This window comes from Bubalus kerabau, chromosome 7, assembly GCF_029407905.1.
Source record: "Bubalus kerabau isolate K-KA32 ecotype Philippines breed swamp buffalo chromosome 7, PCC_UOA_SB_1v2, whole genome shotgun sequence".
In the NCBI taxonomy this organism is placed as follows: Eukaryota; Metazoa; Chordata; class Mammalia; order Artiodactyla; family Bovidae; genus Bubalus; species Bubalus kerabau.
The window spans coordinates 47828996-47848115 of NC_073630.1; the positions used below are offsets into that span (position 1 = coordinate 47828996).

The following is a 19120-nucleotide window of genomic DNA, read 5'->3' on the forward strand; positions in this document are numbered from 1 at the left end:
TTTGGCCGGTCATTTCTTTATATACTGTGCAGTGGCTCTGTGTACTGGGGACTGAGCTTAAATTGAGCTTGAGACAGGGGCCATGGAATGATTGAGGAGTGAATTAGATAGAAAATTGCAGCTTTTGTGCCCTAAGTGAGAGAATCACTGCATTCACCCAGCTGCTACAACTTGAGTATTTCCCACTTCTTTTGACATTTTTTTTTTAAACCAGGGAACTTGATGTAAAACATATTTGTCTCTTTAGAGAGTCCAGAGCTGCCTTCTTTTAAAATCTGCCCTTCACATCTCGAGTTTTCTGTAGCCAGTGTCAGCATGGATTGGGAGCAATGTGAGCCAATGCTCATGAAAGAGTTCCAAATGGGAAGAGTCTAAGTCTTAAATCCTAAACTCAGTGTTCGCTGGGTCCCCATTAGAATAATCAGCCATGAATACAGCACACAGGAACACAGGAAGTCAAATGTAAAAGGCAGAGACACCACAGGGAGAATTTGTTTCTCATATTGGTTTTTTGGGTTTTACACAAAACTGTTCCCTTCCTAAGAGGTGCTCAAAACTGAGTCAAATTTGAAAACTGTAAAATCCCTGGATTCATTTATTAGCATGGGTTCATCCATGCATAAGCACAATTGGCTGTCCTAGAACAAGCAGATGAGGGCACTTGCTATACACAGCAAAGTTGATTTCAGTACACATGACTTAAGCCTGCCTCATGCCTGGTACTATGCTAAGCCCTGAGAGAAACAGGAAAAGGAAGAGGATTCCGATTCTGGCCTCCAGGGATTGATGCATAACTCGACCCAAGACAGAGTAAGAAAACTCCTAGAAGAGAGATCTCAAATGCTGTGACTTTTTAAATAAAATCCCCATAAGCATGGATTAGGTTAAGGAAATGGCTCCATTCACAACCTAAGGCCTCTTCCAGCCTCAGTGCTCATAACACCCCCTGACACAACAAGCTACCTGCCATCTTCCCAACACACGCCAAATGCCTGTTCTTCTAGTTCTTTATTCACAAGCTTCCCTATGACTAGGATACCTTTTCATCCTCTTCATCACCTAGAAAGCCCTTACTCTGAGGCAACTCCATCATCTGTACAGTAAAAATGAACAAGAAAATGTCCGTCCAAGGTTTCCCCCTGCCTTTCACATCAACGATATGTGAATTTAAGACGTGCATCCAACAGTCCACTTTCTGTGAACCATGAAGTCATTCCTGATGCCCTGGGACATGATTCCTCTTGCTTCTCTGAACTTCCATCCCACATGCTCAGACTGCTATCAGAACACGGAATGTACTGAACTGTCATTAACTGTTTATTTATTTGTTCATCCTTCTGAGTAAAGTGGGTACAATTAGGGGGCAGGATCTACATCTTACTTCATTATTATTTTCTTTAGCAAAGAGTTACATGACCAGAACTAGGCAGTGACCACTATTCTAAGTGCATTACATGTATTTATCCATTTAATCCTCACAACAACCCAATGAGATAGATATTATCATTATCTCATTTTGCCCAGGAAGGAACTGAGACAGAGAGGTTAAGTAATGTGTTCAAGGTCATACAGCCGGTAAGCAGTGATCCATGATATGAGCCAACCTCTTAGTGTTGCCTTAGGCTGTTTTTACTTATTTTTGCCACCTCAGGACTTTGCCCAGGGGTCTAGTATTTAAAACCCCTGGAGCTCAATAAATGTGCATTCGCTGATTAAATAAATGAGCAGATGGCCACTACTGGTTAGCCCTGGCTAGATCCTCTTGAAAAGTTCTAGACTACAGAAGTTAAGGTAATGAGCAGATCTGGAGAAGCTTCAGAGAGACTCAAGAAGATGGAAATGAATAATTATGCCTAAGGGATTTAAGGTGCTTAGCCGTGAGAAGTAGAAGCTGAAGGCTGCTTTCATAATGATCCTCAAGGCCAGAAAGGCTGATTCCTGAGGACAGTGACTGAGTTGTTTTTCTCCACCTCTAGGGAGGAGGAAGAAGCAGGACTGGTCCTGAGCTGCAGCGGGTACGTAAGGTTTAAATCCACCACAAGGAAGAATTTCCTTAACCCAAGAATCATTTGTTAGACCCAGGGATGAGTTATGGAGAGCAGCTATAGAAGGTCATCTGTTTTCAGCTTTTTGGACTTGCTTCTGCTCAGAGTGAATAACATGGGGGTGAAAACAAACAATGACATGTCATCCCAAGGTCTCTTTAAGCCTTATAAATCGATGACATTTGAATCCAAGAAATACATCAAACACTGTACGTTCCTGGACCAAATGAATGAATGAGTCCCAAATAATTTGAAAAGCAAAAAAAGTTATAACCAGCAAAAAAAGGGGTCTTCTCAAACATACCACTGTGCCAGAAATCTAACAAGGGAAGAAAAAAGGAACTTGTTTTCTGAGAAACCTACACTCTTACAGTTTCTACGTTCATGCCATTTCTTGCTAGGTCCATCATGTGCTGTGTGCTTAATTGCTTAGTCGTGTCCAACTCTTTGCGACCCCACAGACTGTAACCCACCAGGTTCCTCCGTCCATGGGATTTTCCCAGGCAAGAATACCGGAGTGGGTTGCCATTTCCTTCTCCAGGGTAGGTCCATCATACCCTTGACATAAAGGTAGAACTGGTCAGTCTATACCCTCAGGTGCTGACTTTACCCCATCATCACAATTTGCTCATTTGATAGGTGACATTAGTATCTTAAAGCAGAATTCTCTAAATATTGAGTAAACTCAAAATATGAACCACTCTTCCATCAATTCCAATGCAAGGTGTACCAAACATGAAGAAATGAATCCTTTCCTGAGGGCAGGAAACAACCTCATACATACTTCTTTCTCATTTCCACATGGAAACTGAAATACAAAATGGAAATGATATTGGAAGGAAAGGTAGAGAGCAACAAGAAACCATTTGGAGAGAACAGGAACTTGCCTGAGGTCACACATCTAAGTCTAGTAGCCTTTTCCCCATCAGGCCCTCTAGTTTCCCGGTCCACTATCTCTCACACATCATGGCCGCTCAGCACTGAGGCAGCCTTACTAGAGGCCACCTTCACCACACGCAGCCTCTTTGGGGAGCCTATCTCACCTTGAGAAACTCAGTCTGTCAGCCTTAGGAGACCCACTGAACTCATACAAGAATCTGTTCTCTCTGCCCCAAGTAGAGCATAACCATCATCAGTAAATCAGTAAAGCCCAGATTCTAACTCAAGGTTTCCCTGCTTGCGTTCCTTCTTAAAAACCTGGCTCCAGTGTCATCTTCTCTGTGAACTCATCCCTGGGCCTCTGTGTTGTGCCAAGCCGCTTCAGTCATGTCCAACTCTTGGCAACCACATGGACTGTAGCCCACCAGGCTCCTCTGTCCATGGGATTCTCCAGGCAAGATTACTGGAGTGGGTTGCCATTTCCTCTTCCAGGGGATCTTCCAGACCTAGGGATGGAACTTGCGTCTCTTACATCTCCTGTATTGGCAGGTGGGTTCTTTACCACTGGCACCACCTGGGAAGGCCTAGCTCCATGGCCCCCTAGCTTCATGCAAATAGACACAATCCTAAGGAGCTTCCAAGCTCTGGATCCAGGCTGCTTTGGCCTAGGTTCCATGGACTAGCTAAGTGATCTTAACCTCTCCGACACTTCCTCATCTACACAACGAAGATACAACTCATCTCTCTAATACCATGATGGTGAAGATTCTATGAGTTAATAAATGACAAATTTTTAAAACAATTCTTGGCACAAAGTAAGCTCTTGGTCATTGTTCAGTATTTTGATATTATTACCTTTCCTAGGTTTCCTGAGTCCTCATGGGGTTTTGTTCATCTTTCTAGTATAAAATACTATATTATTCATATTTCTTATAACTCTCCTCCAGTATTGTGTTAGTTATTATCCACCCCATCCTGAGCCCACAGACCATCTTCTTTTCTGGCAGTCTCTGTTCAGATGATGTCACTTATATCCACTTAGCCACCCTGCAGATTCATTTTACTCTCCACGCACCCATTCCCTGAATCAATCACCAAATCCAGGGGCCCACATCTTCTAGATATTTCCAAATCTGCCCTTCCATCTCCATCTTATTTCCACGGTCCTGCCAATCCTCAATTAAAGTGGTGAAACAGCTTCTGAACCGGTTTTCTGGCCTCCAATCTTGTTACAGTCTAATTTATCTTCCACATTGAAGCTAGAATGATATGTCTCTAAAAAATTATTGAGCCCTATCTCATGCCTCTGTTTAAAGCGCTTCGATGACTCTCCACTGCTGTTTGAAGATGTTTGGTCTGACCACGCAGGAACTTTCTCACCTTCAGGCTCACCCGCATCACTCCTGCCTCACCTTGAAAGGCCAGCACCAAAAGACAACTGGCTCCTCCTGCCTCTGATAAGTTCTCCTTTGGCCTTAATACTCTTCCAAGTTCTTTGTCTGGCTTACGTCCTTCTCTTCGTTTAATTAGCGCCAGCATCACTGCCTCTGTGGGTCCCCTTAGACACTGGAGACCACTCCTGAGTGCTTCTGTGACACACACAGCATTTTTTGGCTCTTCTCAAATCATAACAACCCGCTGTGCTCTTTCCACCATGACCTCAAGTTCAAAGGCAATGTCTCCAGACACTGTCTCACTCACTTAAGTGTAGATGTTCTTTACACACAGTACCTGTTCAGAAAACTTTGAATGGTTGATCTCATTAAATAGATGATAGAGAGCACCTAACACATACAGTACACACCGTGTGTGTGCATGTGGGCGTGCAGGCTGTCACTTCAGTCACGCCCAACTCTTTGTGACCTTTGTAGCCTGCCAGGCTCCTCTGTCCATGAAGATTCTCCAGACAAGAATTCTGGAGTGGATTGCCATGCCCTCCTCCAGGGGATCCTCCTGACCCAGGGATTGAACCCGTGTCTCCTGTGGCTACTGCATTGCCAGTGGATTCTTTACTATTAAGCCACCAGGGAAGCCCCATAGCACACACTAAGGAGCACTAAATAGCAGATAAATGGATAAGAAAGCTGTGGTACATATACACAATGGAGTATTACTCAGCCATTAAAAAGAATACATTTGAATCAGTTCTAATGAGGTGGATGAAACTGGAGCCTATTATACAGAGTGAAGTAAGCCAGAAAGAAAAACACCAATACAGTATACTAATGCATATATATGGAATTTAGAAAGATGGTAACGATAACCCTGTATGCAAGACAGCAGAAGAGACACAGATGTATAGAACAGTCTTTTGGACTCTGTGCCTCTTGAGAAACCTATATGCAGGTCAGGAAGCAACAGTTAGAACTGGACATGGAACAACAGACTGGTTCCAAATAGGAAAAGGAGCATGTCAAGGCTGTATATTGTCACCCTGCTTATTTAACTTATATGCAGAATACATCATGAGAAATGCTGGGCTGGAAGAAGCACAAGCTGGAATCAAGATTGCCGGGAGAAATATCAGTAACCTCAGATATGCAGATGACACCACCCTTATGGCAGAAAGTGAAGAGGAACTAAAAAGCCTCTTGATGAAAGAGGAGAGTGAAAAAGTTGGCTTAAAGCTCAATATTCAGAAAACAAAGATCATGGCATCTGGTCCCATCACTTCATGGGAAATAGATGTGGAAACAGTGTCAGACTTTATTTTGGGGGGCTCCAAAATCACTGCAGATGGTGACTGCAGCCATGAAATTAAAAGATGCTTACTCCTTGGAAGGAAAGTTATGACCAACCTAGATAGCATATTCAAAAGCAGAGACATTACTTTGCCAAAAAGGTCCGTCTAGTCAAGGCTATGGTTTTTCCAGTGGTCATGTATGGATGTGAGAGTTGGACTGTGAAGAAGGCTGAGAGCCGAAGAATTGATGCTTTTGAACTGTGGTGTTGGAGAAGACTCTTCAGAGTGCCTTGGACTGCAAGGAGATCCAACCAGTCCATTCTGAAGGAGATCAGCCCTGAGATTTCTTTGGAAGGAATGATGCTAACGCTGAAACTCCAGTACTTTGGCCACCTCATGTGAAGAGTTGACTCATTGGAAAAGACACTGATGCTGGGAGGGATTGGGGGTGGGAGGAGAAGGGGACGACAGAGGATGAGATGGCTGGATGGCATCACTGACTCAATGGACATGAGTCTGAGTGAACTCCGGGAGTTGGTGATGGACAGGGAGGCCTAGTGTGCTGCGATTCATGGGGTCGCAAAGAGTCGGACACGACTGAGCAACTGAACTGAACTGAACTGGGAGAGGGTGAGGGTGGGATGATTTTGGAGAATGGCATTGAAACATGTATAATATCATATGTGAAACGAATCGCCAGTCCAGGTTAGATGCATGATACAGGATGCTCAGGACTGGTGCACTGGGATGACCCAGGGGAATGGTACAGGGAGGGAGGTGGGAGGGGGGTTCAGGATGGGGAACACATGTACACCCATGATGGATTCATGTTGATGTATGGCAAAACCAATACAATACTGTAAAGTAATTAGCCTCCAATTAAAATAAATAAATTTATATTAAAAAATAAATAAATAAAAGAAAAAATAAAAATAATTATTCTAAGGACTTTTCATAAATGGACTCATTTAATAGTCACAACATTCTTATAAGGTAGCTGGGATAATTATCTCTATTTTATAGGTGAGAAAACTAAAGCATAGAGAGGTTAGAAACACTACCAGTGTGGCAGTTAAAAATTGATGACACCAAGGTTAGAATCCAGACGTCTGGGTCTAGATCCCATGTTCTTAACCTTTATGCCATTGCTCCTGTCAGACAGAGGTACCATGATAAATACAGGTATCTAAACAGACACAGATAATATATTCTATTCCAGTTCTACATAGGGCAAAGGTGAGGCATTGGAAGTTTATAGAAAAGTCATCCAGGAAAAAGGAAGAAAGCTAAACAAAGAGATCACCATCCTTGCTCCTTACTAACCAGCAGTAGAAATCAGGGCAGTCAGCCTTCCTCAGCTTTGGTTCTTCATGTGTAAAATCAGGGCCTTGGGGCCACATTACATTTTAGCTTTCTTCTGAATCAAATTTGCAGTTCCCTTCGGTTAGGGGAACATCATCAGGGCTGAGTGTGTGCCAGGCTCAGTGCTGAAGGCAGAGGCACAGACACAAGCAACATGCATCTCTGTCCTTGAGGAAGTTGTCCTCCTGTTGAGGAGACCTTGGTGGACAACACTGAGAGAGGAGTTCAGTGCCAGACCGCTAGTACACTGGTTGTTTTAAAGGGGACCACCCCAAGAGAAAACATTATCATGAGAAATGAGCCATTTGTCCTCCATAGTATCTTTCTTTTTTTTTTTTTTTAATTTATTTATTTTGATTGGAGGCTAATTACTTTACAATATTGTATTGGTTTTGCCATATATCAATATGAATCCACCACGGGTGTACACGTGTTCATAGTATCTTTCAACTGACTATTATCCAGCAAATAAGCATCTGTACCTCCTCACATCCTCTCTACAATGCCCCACTCAATTGTAATGCCTTGGTTCACAACTGAAGAAGCAAAGATGCTTAAGTAAATCTGCCAATCATCCGATGGTTACTTGATGAACTAAGCCCCCACCACCACATTTCACAACTTCTCCCAGAGTTGAAGTGGGCTTTAAGTGTCAGGAGTCATGACTCTGGCACAGCTGCTCTTGGTATTCCAGTACAGGTTATAGGCTTAAACGGATTTTTAGATTTACAGTTGATTTGAGCAGTTGCATCTAGTTCATTTTCAAGTTTGTGGATAAGGTGGTTTATTTAAGGCAAAAAGCATCCAATTAAAATACATTCTGAAAAACTGAGTGAACAAGGCATTTTTGCCCAACTCTTAATTTATTAAAAAAAAAAAAAAAAAGCCATCAGGGGACTTCTCAAGGACCAAATCCAATCACATCACTCTGAGATGAGATAGTAAAATATTTTTGATCAAAATATAATTTGAAAATACATTCTGAGAGGCAGCCTTAACAAGAATCCAGGCTTTGGGGCCAGTCCAACTTGGACCACATCCCTTTTCATCATCTCAAGTAGCTCTGCAACCCTGAGCATGTTCCCTAACTCTGCTGAGCCTCATTTCCCCCATCTGTGTAATAGGAATAAGTAATATCTGTCTGTTAACATACTTGTCAGAATTAGAAACGTAGCTTAGGGCTTGGTAGAGAGTAAGGGTTAAAAAAATAAACTATTGAAAACATTTTATTAAAGTCTTAATGATTCAGAGACTGATTATTCCATTAGAAGATCGTCATGCTTTTCCCTTCCTTCCTCTTTCTTCCTGCCTGCCCACGTCACAGCTGCTCATAAGCTATTATTCCATGAGATAAAAAATGAGATAAAATTCAATTCAGATGGCACAGCACATTGGAAAGAGTACAGGCACTGGAGTCAAACAGGACTGGACTTGAATACTAGATGGCTTTGGACAGGTCATGTAACCTCCTTAAGTCTTAATTTCTTCATCTGTAAAAGAAGGGTAATTATATCTACCGGCTAGGTTCCTTAGGAAAGAGTACACACACACATACCTGGCACTGTGATTGGTAAATAACAGTTAGGTAAAAAAGTACTGAATCAGTTTCAATAAGAAATGCAGAATTAAAGCTAAACTGAAGCTTCAGGATCAATCACAATTTGTAAAACGTCTTCAACTCCATCACTACCATGAATGGCCAAAAGAAGTCACTCTCAGGACGAAAGTCTTATATCTAATGCCATCTGATTCCATTTCCGCCTTTAGGGACAGCTTGAGTGTTAGCTGAAGTGGGGCAACTCCATGGTCGGGGACCCAGCATGGTAATACAGATGGCTGGACAATGTGGGCAGCAGGCAGACCTCACTGTGGGTAGAGCTCCAGAAGCAGTGAAGCAGGGGCTGATGCACCACAATATATAATGCCATGCATGGTCAAGAGACAGAGAGGCCAAAGGAAGCCTGGGATGCCCTTCCCATAAGTATGACCTCTAATATCTATAGAGAGAGCTTCGGTTACCATAGTGGAAACGACAATGGTCAACTCATACAGGATCACATCTTTGTAGGTAATAAGCATAGAGAACATTTTCATCATCTGCCTTTGACTAAGCTAAAGGTCCATGGGATAGGACCACTGATAGAACACATGCTTTCTTACATAAACATTTGGATTTCATGTTCCTAGTTTAAATATTTTGTCCACAGAGATCTCTGAGTCATCTCCTCACATGCTTCCTCCCTTCATCCCCCTTTGAAGACTATAAGATGCCAGCTCTTTAAAGGAAAGCACATAAACAAAAGACAAAAATCCAAAAGTCACATCAACATACCATAAAATATCTGAATATCTCTTTAGACCCCCTGGGGACCAACCATGTGACATTCTCAAAGTAGCACACAAAGATTTATTTGTATGCCTTCCTGCTTCCTAAATAATGCACCCACTCAAAGTGGAAGGACTCCAATTTCATGACAGTCTGGAGGAGGTTTTTTCTGAAACTCCTTCCTGAACATCACATAGCTTAGAACAGAACATACCTGTCAATATCAGTACTACATTTCACAGAAATTTCTATTGCAAAGGAGACTCTTACGAAAATTTTCTCTTTTTATAAAAAGGGAGAATTATTTTTAAAAATTGATGTTGAGAATCAACTCGTCCTGAATCACCACTTTTGTAAGAAACTGTCTGCTACAGACAAAATGGAAAATCACAGTTGCACTTTATTCAACACCACCCATAAGAAATGCTTCATGCACGGAAGTGTTCTTTTTCCATAAGGCAGCAGCATTAGAAAAAAAAGCTCTGGCATCGCTCTTCAATATTGTTGTCTAATTAAATGGCAATGGAGTGGATGCGTAAAAATATGCATTAGAGGTGTGTAATGTGTAATGTGAAGAAGAGTAATCAAAGCCATTCAACAGGATTTAGGAAGGGATTTCAGTTGGCAGCTTACGAGACAGGAGCATATAATTTTGCTAATTTGAAATAGGTATTGTAACGTATAAACATTACTGCTTTGCATATTTTAATGAAAACTGCCTCTACACCAAAATGAATCCTTTAGCTTGAACTTTCTACATACCACAGAGCTTCTACCTATTATGAGTTCAGCATAAATAAGAAAGGCACACAAGCCACATTAAAAGAATGGCCACCTCATTAAAATAGGTTAAAACCAAGCCCCTTATTCCAAGCTACTATAACACCATAAAGTAAGTGTGGTGACAGGTGTTGTATTAAATTTTTATATTGCAATGAACTTGTACTCACACAAACCGAATCTTCATGCTTTCTTTGATATACACCTGCAACTTGTTAATTCAAGGGCCTTTATTAAGAAAGTATAAATTTAGCAACATCTATAGATTTGTAAAACTCTATTAGCTTGCTCAAGAATCTAGAGGAAATTCATTTGGAATCTTATTTGCATGGTTTACAAAGAAATGGAAACTAATGATGACTTTTCCCAAAAAGATATGTCTAGAGACAACGCATTCGTGTAAAGAGACTGATGTGAATTACCCAGACTTGGGCTGAAAGAGATGAGAGAGTGATCTGGAGCTGTCTGGAGCTGAGGACATCACTCACCTGCCAGCTCGCTTCTCGCTGAAGTCCTTTTTTCCAGTCTTCTTCCAGTCTAGGGGAGGTCTCATCCATTGCTGATGCTGCTTGCACAAACTGGATTCGCCAGTGGCTGTTACTCTTTCGTTGCAAGCCTTTACCAAAGCAGCAGCGAGGGCAGTTCAGGGGCAGACTGTCATGGAGAAAATGCCATGCCAGAGGATGAGGGATCAGGCAGGAAGAAGCCACGCGGGAACAAATTTGGGATACATGGGGCTACCCTGACAGCTGCCAACTGGCCAGGCAGAAGGCCAGCTCAGCCACTGAGTGTCCAGAGATTAGGAACAATCAAGCTCCAGGGCCAGTGGACAATGGGTCATTCTTATGCTTCTGGCATAAAGGTCAGAGGAGGGAAGTGTGAAGGCATGCTTCATGACCTAGAAATATGTATCTCTTATGTGCACTCTTGTCTTTCTCTCATCCCCAAACACACACACACATGCACACACACATAGCAGAATTTGCATTGTTCTGCAGGGTTGCATCAGTGGGTCGGAGTATCCTGGAAGAAATAAGCTACTTTACATAGAAGCAACACATTTCATTTGAGCACATCTTCCCCCAACACAGCATGAATCACTCAGCAGCCAGTAAACATGCATAATAGCAAGTTCCATTGGGAGAAAATAGACTCATTCCTGTAGTTGAATCCTGAGCATCTATAGTCCCTCGTCTTCCCCCTCTAGGAAGTTCTATGACAGGCATTTAAACTGACCTCATGGACCTTTAGGCAAACCATTAGCTAAAATGGCCAGAGGCTTCAGTTGGGATGGACTCTGGTGTCTCAGGTGGTAAAAGAGTCTGCCTGCAATGTGGGAGACCCGGGTTCGATCCCTGGGTGGGGAAGATTCCTTGGAGAAGGTAATAGCAACCTACTCCAGTGTTCTTGCCTGGAAAATCCCATGGACAGAGAAGCCTGGCAGGCTATAGTCCATGGGGTTGCAAAGAGTCGGACACGACTGAGCGAATAATGCTTTCACTTTTCCTTAATATTTGGGGCTCAGTGAAGCCAAATCCAACCCAACTCTGCCCTGTTTTGTTACTATTTCTCACACAGAATGATACTGTCTCCTGCTGTTCAGAATTGATCACCTAGAGTTTTAAGATAGGCAGCTGGTGTTACTGCCAACAGTACCTACTTTTTCCCATTAAAACAGTAGTTATCAAACGACTGCACAATAGACTCAACTGGGAAGATTGTGAAAATACTGTTACAGAAGCCTTATCCCTAGAGATTCTGATTTAACTGGTTTAGTATGGGTCCTAAGACCCTGTTATATTTTTTAATCCCACTGGATGATTCTACTGAGGACCCAGGACTACAGTCACAAAATTCAGAGTATCATTTAAAGTTTCTCTAAACTAATCAGTTGGCTGATGGCTGAATCCCCAAGATCCTGCCAATACCCATGTGAACAGTTTCTCACCACCAACGATGGTAAACTCACTACCTCCCAAGACAATCTTGTTCCCTTGTTCATTGTTTTGTCCCACAATGAGTTGATATTCTTCTCCCTGCACCTGCCATGGCTGTACTTCATTAGATGTACTTCATTGTACTTCCATGGCTGTACTTCATTCCATAAAGAATACTAAAACCTGTTCTGTAGGACAACCCTTCAGAGATCTAAAGACAGTAGCAGCCCATGCCCTTAAGCCTCTGCTGAAGTGTCTCCTTCACATTAGAACTTGCAGGTTTCTTCCATGGAATATGCAAACCATGGAATATGGTTCAGTAACTTCTCCATCCTTGATGTCAGCCTCAAATATATATTTGACTGTTTCTAGTGGTAGTGATTCTAATACTCCAGAAATGATTGCAATATCCTGCTATAATCTACCATTGCACATACAAAGAATCACATGCCTTATTTTTAAAATCCCCATGCTAACTTCCACCATAATAATAACAGCAGCCAGCATTTACTGAGCATAGACCTACATACCCGGTACTGCAAGTTTTATTAACCTTACATCATTCACCCTTTATGAGCATACTATGATGTCATCTTTTGCTGCTGATTTACAGATGAAAAGTCCAAGAGAGACAAAGATGTTTGCCTGGTTATGGGCCAGGGGGTAGCCCAGCTACTGAGGCCTGCATTCTCCATCCCTGCTTTGTGCTAGGCAGTCCCTTTCACTGATGCAGTCCCAGGTCCCATTGGCTATTTTGACAACCACATCTCGCTGATATGGTGTCACAGTTAATTAGTACACTGAGCTTTGCTCTCATCTTCAGATTATATATGAACAATTATATATAGCCAATTTATATAGGCTATAAGTTGCCATATACAGTCCTAACTTGCCATTATTATTGTAATAGGGAAGAACCTTTTGTATTCTATTACAAGTTAATCACTAAAGGGATGTTGCCTATAAGATTAAATTATACATAATGGCCCATCTCTGGGAACCCAGGTTCCCGTAATGAGCATTAAGCTAAAATACCTTTGTTTAGCTCACAAGAAACATCCTCACCAGGTCTACCTGTGGATGACTGAGAGAGGAAGAAATTAATATTATATATCCCTCTAGAAGCTGATGGGAATTGGGGGGTGTTTGACTTTACTCCCGCCCCTTTTAACATAAAAGAAGCCTGAATTCTAACTCAGGCAAGATGGTTCTTTGGGGCACAAGGCCACCATCTCCTCAGTCTGCTGGCTTTCAGAATATAGTAGTTATTCCTTGTCCCAACAACTCATCTCTTAATTACTGGCCTGTTGTGTGGTGAGCAGTATGATCTTGGACTCGGTAACATTATTCTTTTAATAATTACAAGACTGGAGGTGATGGAATTCCAGTTGAGCTATTCCAAATCCTGAAAGATGATGCTGTGAAAGTGCTGCACTCAATATGCCAGCAAATTTGGAAAACTCAGCAGTGGCCACAAGACTGGAAAAGGTCAGTTTTCATCCCAATCCCAAAGAAAGGCAATGCCAAAGAATGTCAAACTACCACACAATTGCACTAATCTCACATGCTAGTAAAGTAATGCTCAAAATTCTCCAAGTCAGGCTTTAGCAATATGTGAACCGTGAACTTCCTGATGTTCAAGCTGGTTTTAGAAAAGGCAGAGGAACCAGAGATCAAATTGCCAACATCCACTGGAGCATCAAAAGCAAGAGAGTTCCAGAAAAACATCTATTTCTGCTTTATTGACTATGCCAAAGCCTTTGACTGTGTGGATCACAATAAACTGTGGAAAATTCTGAAAGAGATGGGAATACCAGACCACCTGATCTGCCTCTTGAGAAATTTGTATGCAGGTCAGGAAGCAACAGTTAGAACTGGACATGGAACAACAGACTGGTTCCAAATAGGAAAAGGAGTTTGTCAAGGCTCTATATTGTCACCCTGTTTATTTAACTTCTGTGCAGAATTCATCATGAGAAATACTGGACTGGAAGAAACACAAACTGGAATCAAGATTGCCAGGAGAAATATCAATAACCTCAGATATGCAGATGACACCACCTTATGGCAGAAAGTAAAGAGGAACTAAAAAGCCTCTTGATGAAAGTGAAAGTGGAGAGTGAAAAAGTTGGCTTAAAGCTCAATATTCAGAAAATGAAGATCATGGCATCTGGTCCCATCACTTCATGGGAAATAGATGGGGAAACAGTGGAAACAGTGTCAGACTTTATTTTTCTGGGCTCCAAAATCATTACAGATGCTGACTGCAGCCATGAAATTAAAAGACGCTTACTCCTTGGAAGAAAAGTTATGACCAACCTACATAGCATATTCAAAAGCAGAGACATTACTTTGCCAACAAAGGTTCGTCTAGTCAAGGCTATGGTTTTTCCTGTGGTCATGTATGGATGTGAGAGTTGGACTGTGAAGAAGGCTGAGCGCTGAAGAATGGATGCTTTTGAACTGTGGTGTTGGAGAAGACTCTTGAGAGTCCCTTGGACTGCAAGGAGATCCAACCAGTCCATTCTGAAGGAGATCAGCCCTGAGATTTCTTTGGAAGGAATGATGCTAAAGCTGAAACTCCAGTACTTTGGCCACCTCATGCGAAGAGTTGACTCATTGGAAAAGACTCTGATGCTGGGAGGGATACGGGGCAGGAGGAGAAGGGGACAACAGAGGATGAGATGGCTGGATGGCATCACTGACTCGATGGACGTGAGGCTGAGTGAACTCCAGGAGTTGGTGATGGACAGGGAGGCCTGGCGTACCGCGATTCATGGGGTCGCAAAGAGTCGGACATGATTGAGCAACTGATCTGATCTGATCTGATACCTTCCACTTCACCTCTAACAAAACAGACAAAAGCAAGATCTTTACTTGCTCAGCTCCTCTCATTTATTAAGAATATGTGGGTGCTTCTTCAGAGGTCTACTCTGAAAGGTAAGAGAGAACAGCCAGAGGAGAAAAGGTCCAGAAATTTTCCCCAAAGTCTAGACTCAATGGCAGTCTCACAGATCACCTAGCTCTTCCCTCTTTTCCTCCAAATTCCATCAACAAGACTCCATAAGGAAAACTGGGGGCAATCAGTTTTATCATTTGAATCACATCAGATCAGATCAGATCAGTCGCTCAGTCGTGTCTGACTCTTTGCAACCCCATGAATCGCAGCACGCCAGGCCTCCCTGTCCATCACAAACTCCCGGAGTTCACTCAGCCTCACGTCCATCGAGTCAGTGATGCCATCCAGCCATCTCATCCTCTGTTGTCCCCTTCTCCTCCTGCCCCCAATCCCTTCCAGCATCAGAGTCTTTTCCAATGAGTCAACTCTTCGCATGAGGTGGCCAAAGTACTGGAGTTTCAGCTTTAGCATCATTCCTTCCAAAGAAATCTCAGGGCTGATCTCCTTCAGAATGGACTGGTTGGATCTCCTTGCAGTCCAAGGGACTCTCAAGAGTCTTCTCCAACACCACAGTTTAAAAGCATCAATTCTGAAAATTATGTAAAGTTTAAAAATAAAATTAAATTAAAAAAATAAAAAATAAAAAAAATAAAAGCATCAATTCTTTGGTGCTCAGCCTTCTTCACAGTCCAACTCTCACATCCATACATGACCACAGGAAAGACCATAGCCTTGACTAGACGAACCTTTGTTGGCAAAGTAATGTCTCTGCTTTTGAATATGCTATCTAGGTTGGTCACATCAGGGTATGTTAATTTCAGGGTAATTGAATTAGTTCTTGTGGAAGGTGGGATACAAGTGGTTGAGCATATTCTTTGGAGTCAGATCAAGGTGTGAGGAGCAGCCACATTATTACCTGGCTCTATATCCCTGGGCAGGTCACCTAACACTTCTGAACTCTAGTTTCCATGTCTGTAAAAGAGAGGTATTATTATCTCAAGCTTACTATTGTTTATCCATATCTAATTCCCATTTGTCCCAGGCACACAGCAAGATTGCATTTCCTTAAACCCCCTAAAGTCAGTCATAACTACATGTCATGTTTTGGCCAATAACATGTAAGAAAAGTGATGGGTGTCACTTCCCAAGGGAGAGCTTAATCATCAGCCTTCGGCTTCCGGCCAATTCTTCCCCTACTGCAAGGACTGCGTGTGTTGATAAGATGTTCCTTAACATCAGAGAAGACTAGATAGAATGCTCAGTCAACTTGAGAAGGGCACTTATCCTGGAGAGTCACCTGGACCAACAACAGGCATTACGGGAACAAGAAATAAACTTCTGGCGTTATTTGTCCCCATAGCATAACCTAGCCTACCCTAACCAATGCATACTGCCCTTACCATAGTGTCATTACAAGAATAAAATTAAATATTCTCTCTAGAGCATTATCACATGCATCAAGTAAGTTTGCAATATTATTTTAAGTAAATTACATTACAAGCCAGTATCTTTTACCCACACCTCATGGAATCCAATATTTCCTCCTCCTTTTGCAGCCTAGGTTTTTCCTGCTCATAAGATAGTAGCATTAAGTGTGACAATTTCCATAGATGATACAGAAACATGAATTTTAAAAAGAAAGGGTAAAAGTGTTCAATAATGCAGCATCACTCTGTCTCGGAAAGCTAACTCAGAATAGCGTGACTTTAATGCCACTTATCATTTAGCAAGGAAATTAATGAAAGCAAAATGAAGCCTCAAATACTAAATGTAGCTTGGTATGAATTCAATACTGATAAAATAAAGTACACGTCTTCAAAATGTAAACATAATAAGAACATACAGGAATACGGGAGCTTATTAAATAGCATAGCTTTTAGTCACGATTCTAAAATCAAGCTATCATAAAAGAATTCATATTGTTGTAAATATTTTCATTAAAATAAGTTTTGACTATGAAAATAAGGTATAAGGAAGGCGTGGCTTACACATTGGCCAAATTGCAATGCTGACCTTTCAAGACACAAATTCTATAACCTGCTTTGGGACACCACTGGAGAGTCTTTACGCAAATGCTAAAAGCTATGCCCCGTATTATGAGTTGAATTGTGTCCTTTCAGAAAGATAGGATGGAATCCTACTCCTAGAACCTCAAAATGAGATCTTATTTGGATGTGGGGTCTTTGCATAGGTAATCAAGCTAAAACAAAGTGATTCAGGTGGGTCTTAATCCAACCTGATTGGCTTTCTTATGAAAAGGGGAAAATGTCGACACAAAGACAAATGCACACAAATAGCACACCATGCGCAACTGAAGGCAGAGACTGAGGTGATGCATCTACAAGCCAAGGATTGCTAGCAAGTCACTATTTCTTCCTCAGAATAAGCAGCTTATTAAGACTATACAGACTGAAAAGAAAGAGTTTTAGAATTTGTAACATTTTCCTTAAGGGAAAGTTATATCAAAAACTTAAAAAGGAAACATCTATATAAAATGCATCAATCAGTCCTCCCTTGATTTAAAGGAAAATTCCTTATCCTCTAGAATAAGTATGGGTTGATACTTCATGTTAAGAATCAAAGGACTGGAAAAAACAAAAGTTTTCCAATTAACTTAAGCCATGCATTCCCACAGAATTCTATTATGTCAGAATCTGGCACTCTAACCTGCTCTATGGGATACAAACATCTAATCTAATCTAATCTAGAGAAGAAAATAAAAGAAAATCTGTGGTGCGGAGAGTAGAGGGATGTTGATGAAAATAAGTACAAAGCTAAGTACTTCCCAGGTGTGGAAGAAAACTGATGGTCTTTCACCCCCCAATAGGATTTCATACACTCCTTCACTTAACACCTGGGCTAGAATTTTTATGAATTCCTGCCATCCATTTTATTATACATTCTCACTTTAAATCCATTCTCAATGAAATTTTCCAAGACATTTTCCCATAAACTTTTACTTCTGTTTTTACTCTCTCTTCTTTTTAGAAGCTAATAATAAGGTGTTTACCTTTAGAAATTTTCTTCACAAAAAACTATAATATATCAAGTCCACAAACCAGAGGTGACTGTATATTAACTCTCAAAAAACAAAACAAATACAAACAAACAGAACATGTGTGATAAGAGTGATAAATCTGAAAATGATGAACTTTGGTAATGTAGTCTTATTTCAGAAAGGAAAAAAAATAGAACATTGGTTTCCAGTTCACTGTCACTGGAATAATTAATGCTGATCATTCCCTCATAAAACATCTAAGCTGAACTGCAGAGATACCCACAGGACTGTGGACAATAAAACACCATGGCTAGGAGAATATTCTCTTGTGCACCAACTTACTTTGGCTCTCCTGTGGCCGAGTTGTATGCTTACCAAGATTCATTTGTGTTTGTTCCCAATCCTATTTATACAGGTTGTAATTAAGTAGTAGAGCTATAAAATATGAGTTCCATGGAAAGGGAGTTGTTGCTCTCATGAAGCTAGTCAAATGCTCTGGAAAGACCCAATAAAGAAAAGCTGCTTTAAAAATTTTACTGTTGTGGGGGCAGGATCTGCATAGATTCTACTCAGGTTACTTGGTCACTGCCTTAAAATTCTTAATTCATTTTAAAGAAATTGAACCTGGAATCTGAGAGGTTTCTCTAGGGACACAATTTACACAAAAAAAGCTCCAGAATTCAACCCTCTGAACCCCCTACATAGATAAAAGTTCTTGGCTTCACAGCAAAACACTGATGAATAAATGTGCATTTATGGATTTTAAGCAAAAGTCAAATTTTTGTGTAGGTGCATGATTTATGATCCCCCAACTTAATCAACTTATGTGATTAATCAGTCAACAACCATTTTCAATCATATGGAGTAAGCGTTTCCATGATTTTAAAAAAGGTAAGCCAGAAAAGACCTTTTCTTAATTGACTGCTAATGAGCAGAGATAGAAAGTAACAGACTCCAACGAATATACAAACCAAGAAACAGAATCCATTTCAATACCTAAATCTACTTATATCACTTAAGCAAGAAACAGCATGGCTCTAACTATAAACATCAAACACTGTATAAATCTGAGCCATGTAGACTCCAATTAATTACTGCATAGCATTCCCATGTCTTCCTATAACTGTGTAATAATACCAACTGCCTATAATCGAAAGGATTTAGTAGACATTTATTGATGGAAATCAGATGATTTCATCCACAGTGTCTGA

At 41.2% G+C, this 19120-nt stretch overlaps 1 protein-coding gene across 2 annotated transcripts in view; it reads right to left on the minus strand.

Annotated features, from left to right (window-relative positions):
* Positions 1-19120, minus strand: part of PPARGC1A (PPARG coactivator 1 alpha) — a 410292-nt gene that overhangs the window by 315607 nt on the left and 75565 nt on the right. For both annotated transcript variants that reach the window (XM_055588151.1, XM_055588146.1), the window contains exon 2: positions 10564-10729. In XM_055588151.1, the coding sequence (XP_055444126.1) occupies positions 10564-10632 (69 nt within the window). In that variant the 5' untranslated portion in view covers positions 10633-10729. The remainder of the gene's footprint in view (positions 1-10563; positions 10730-19120) is intronic.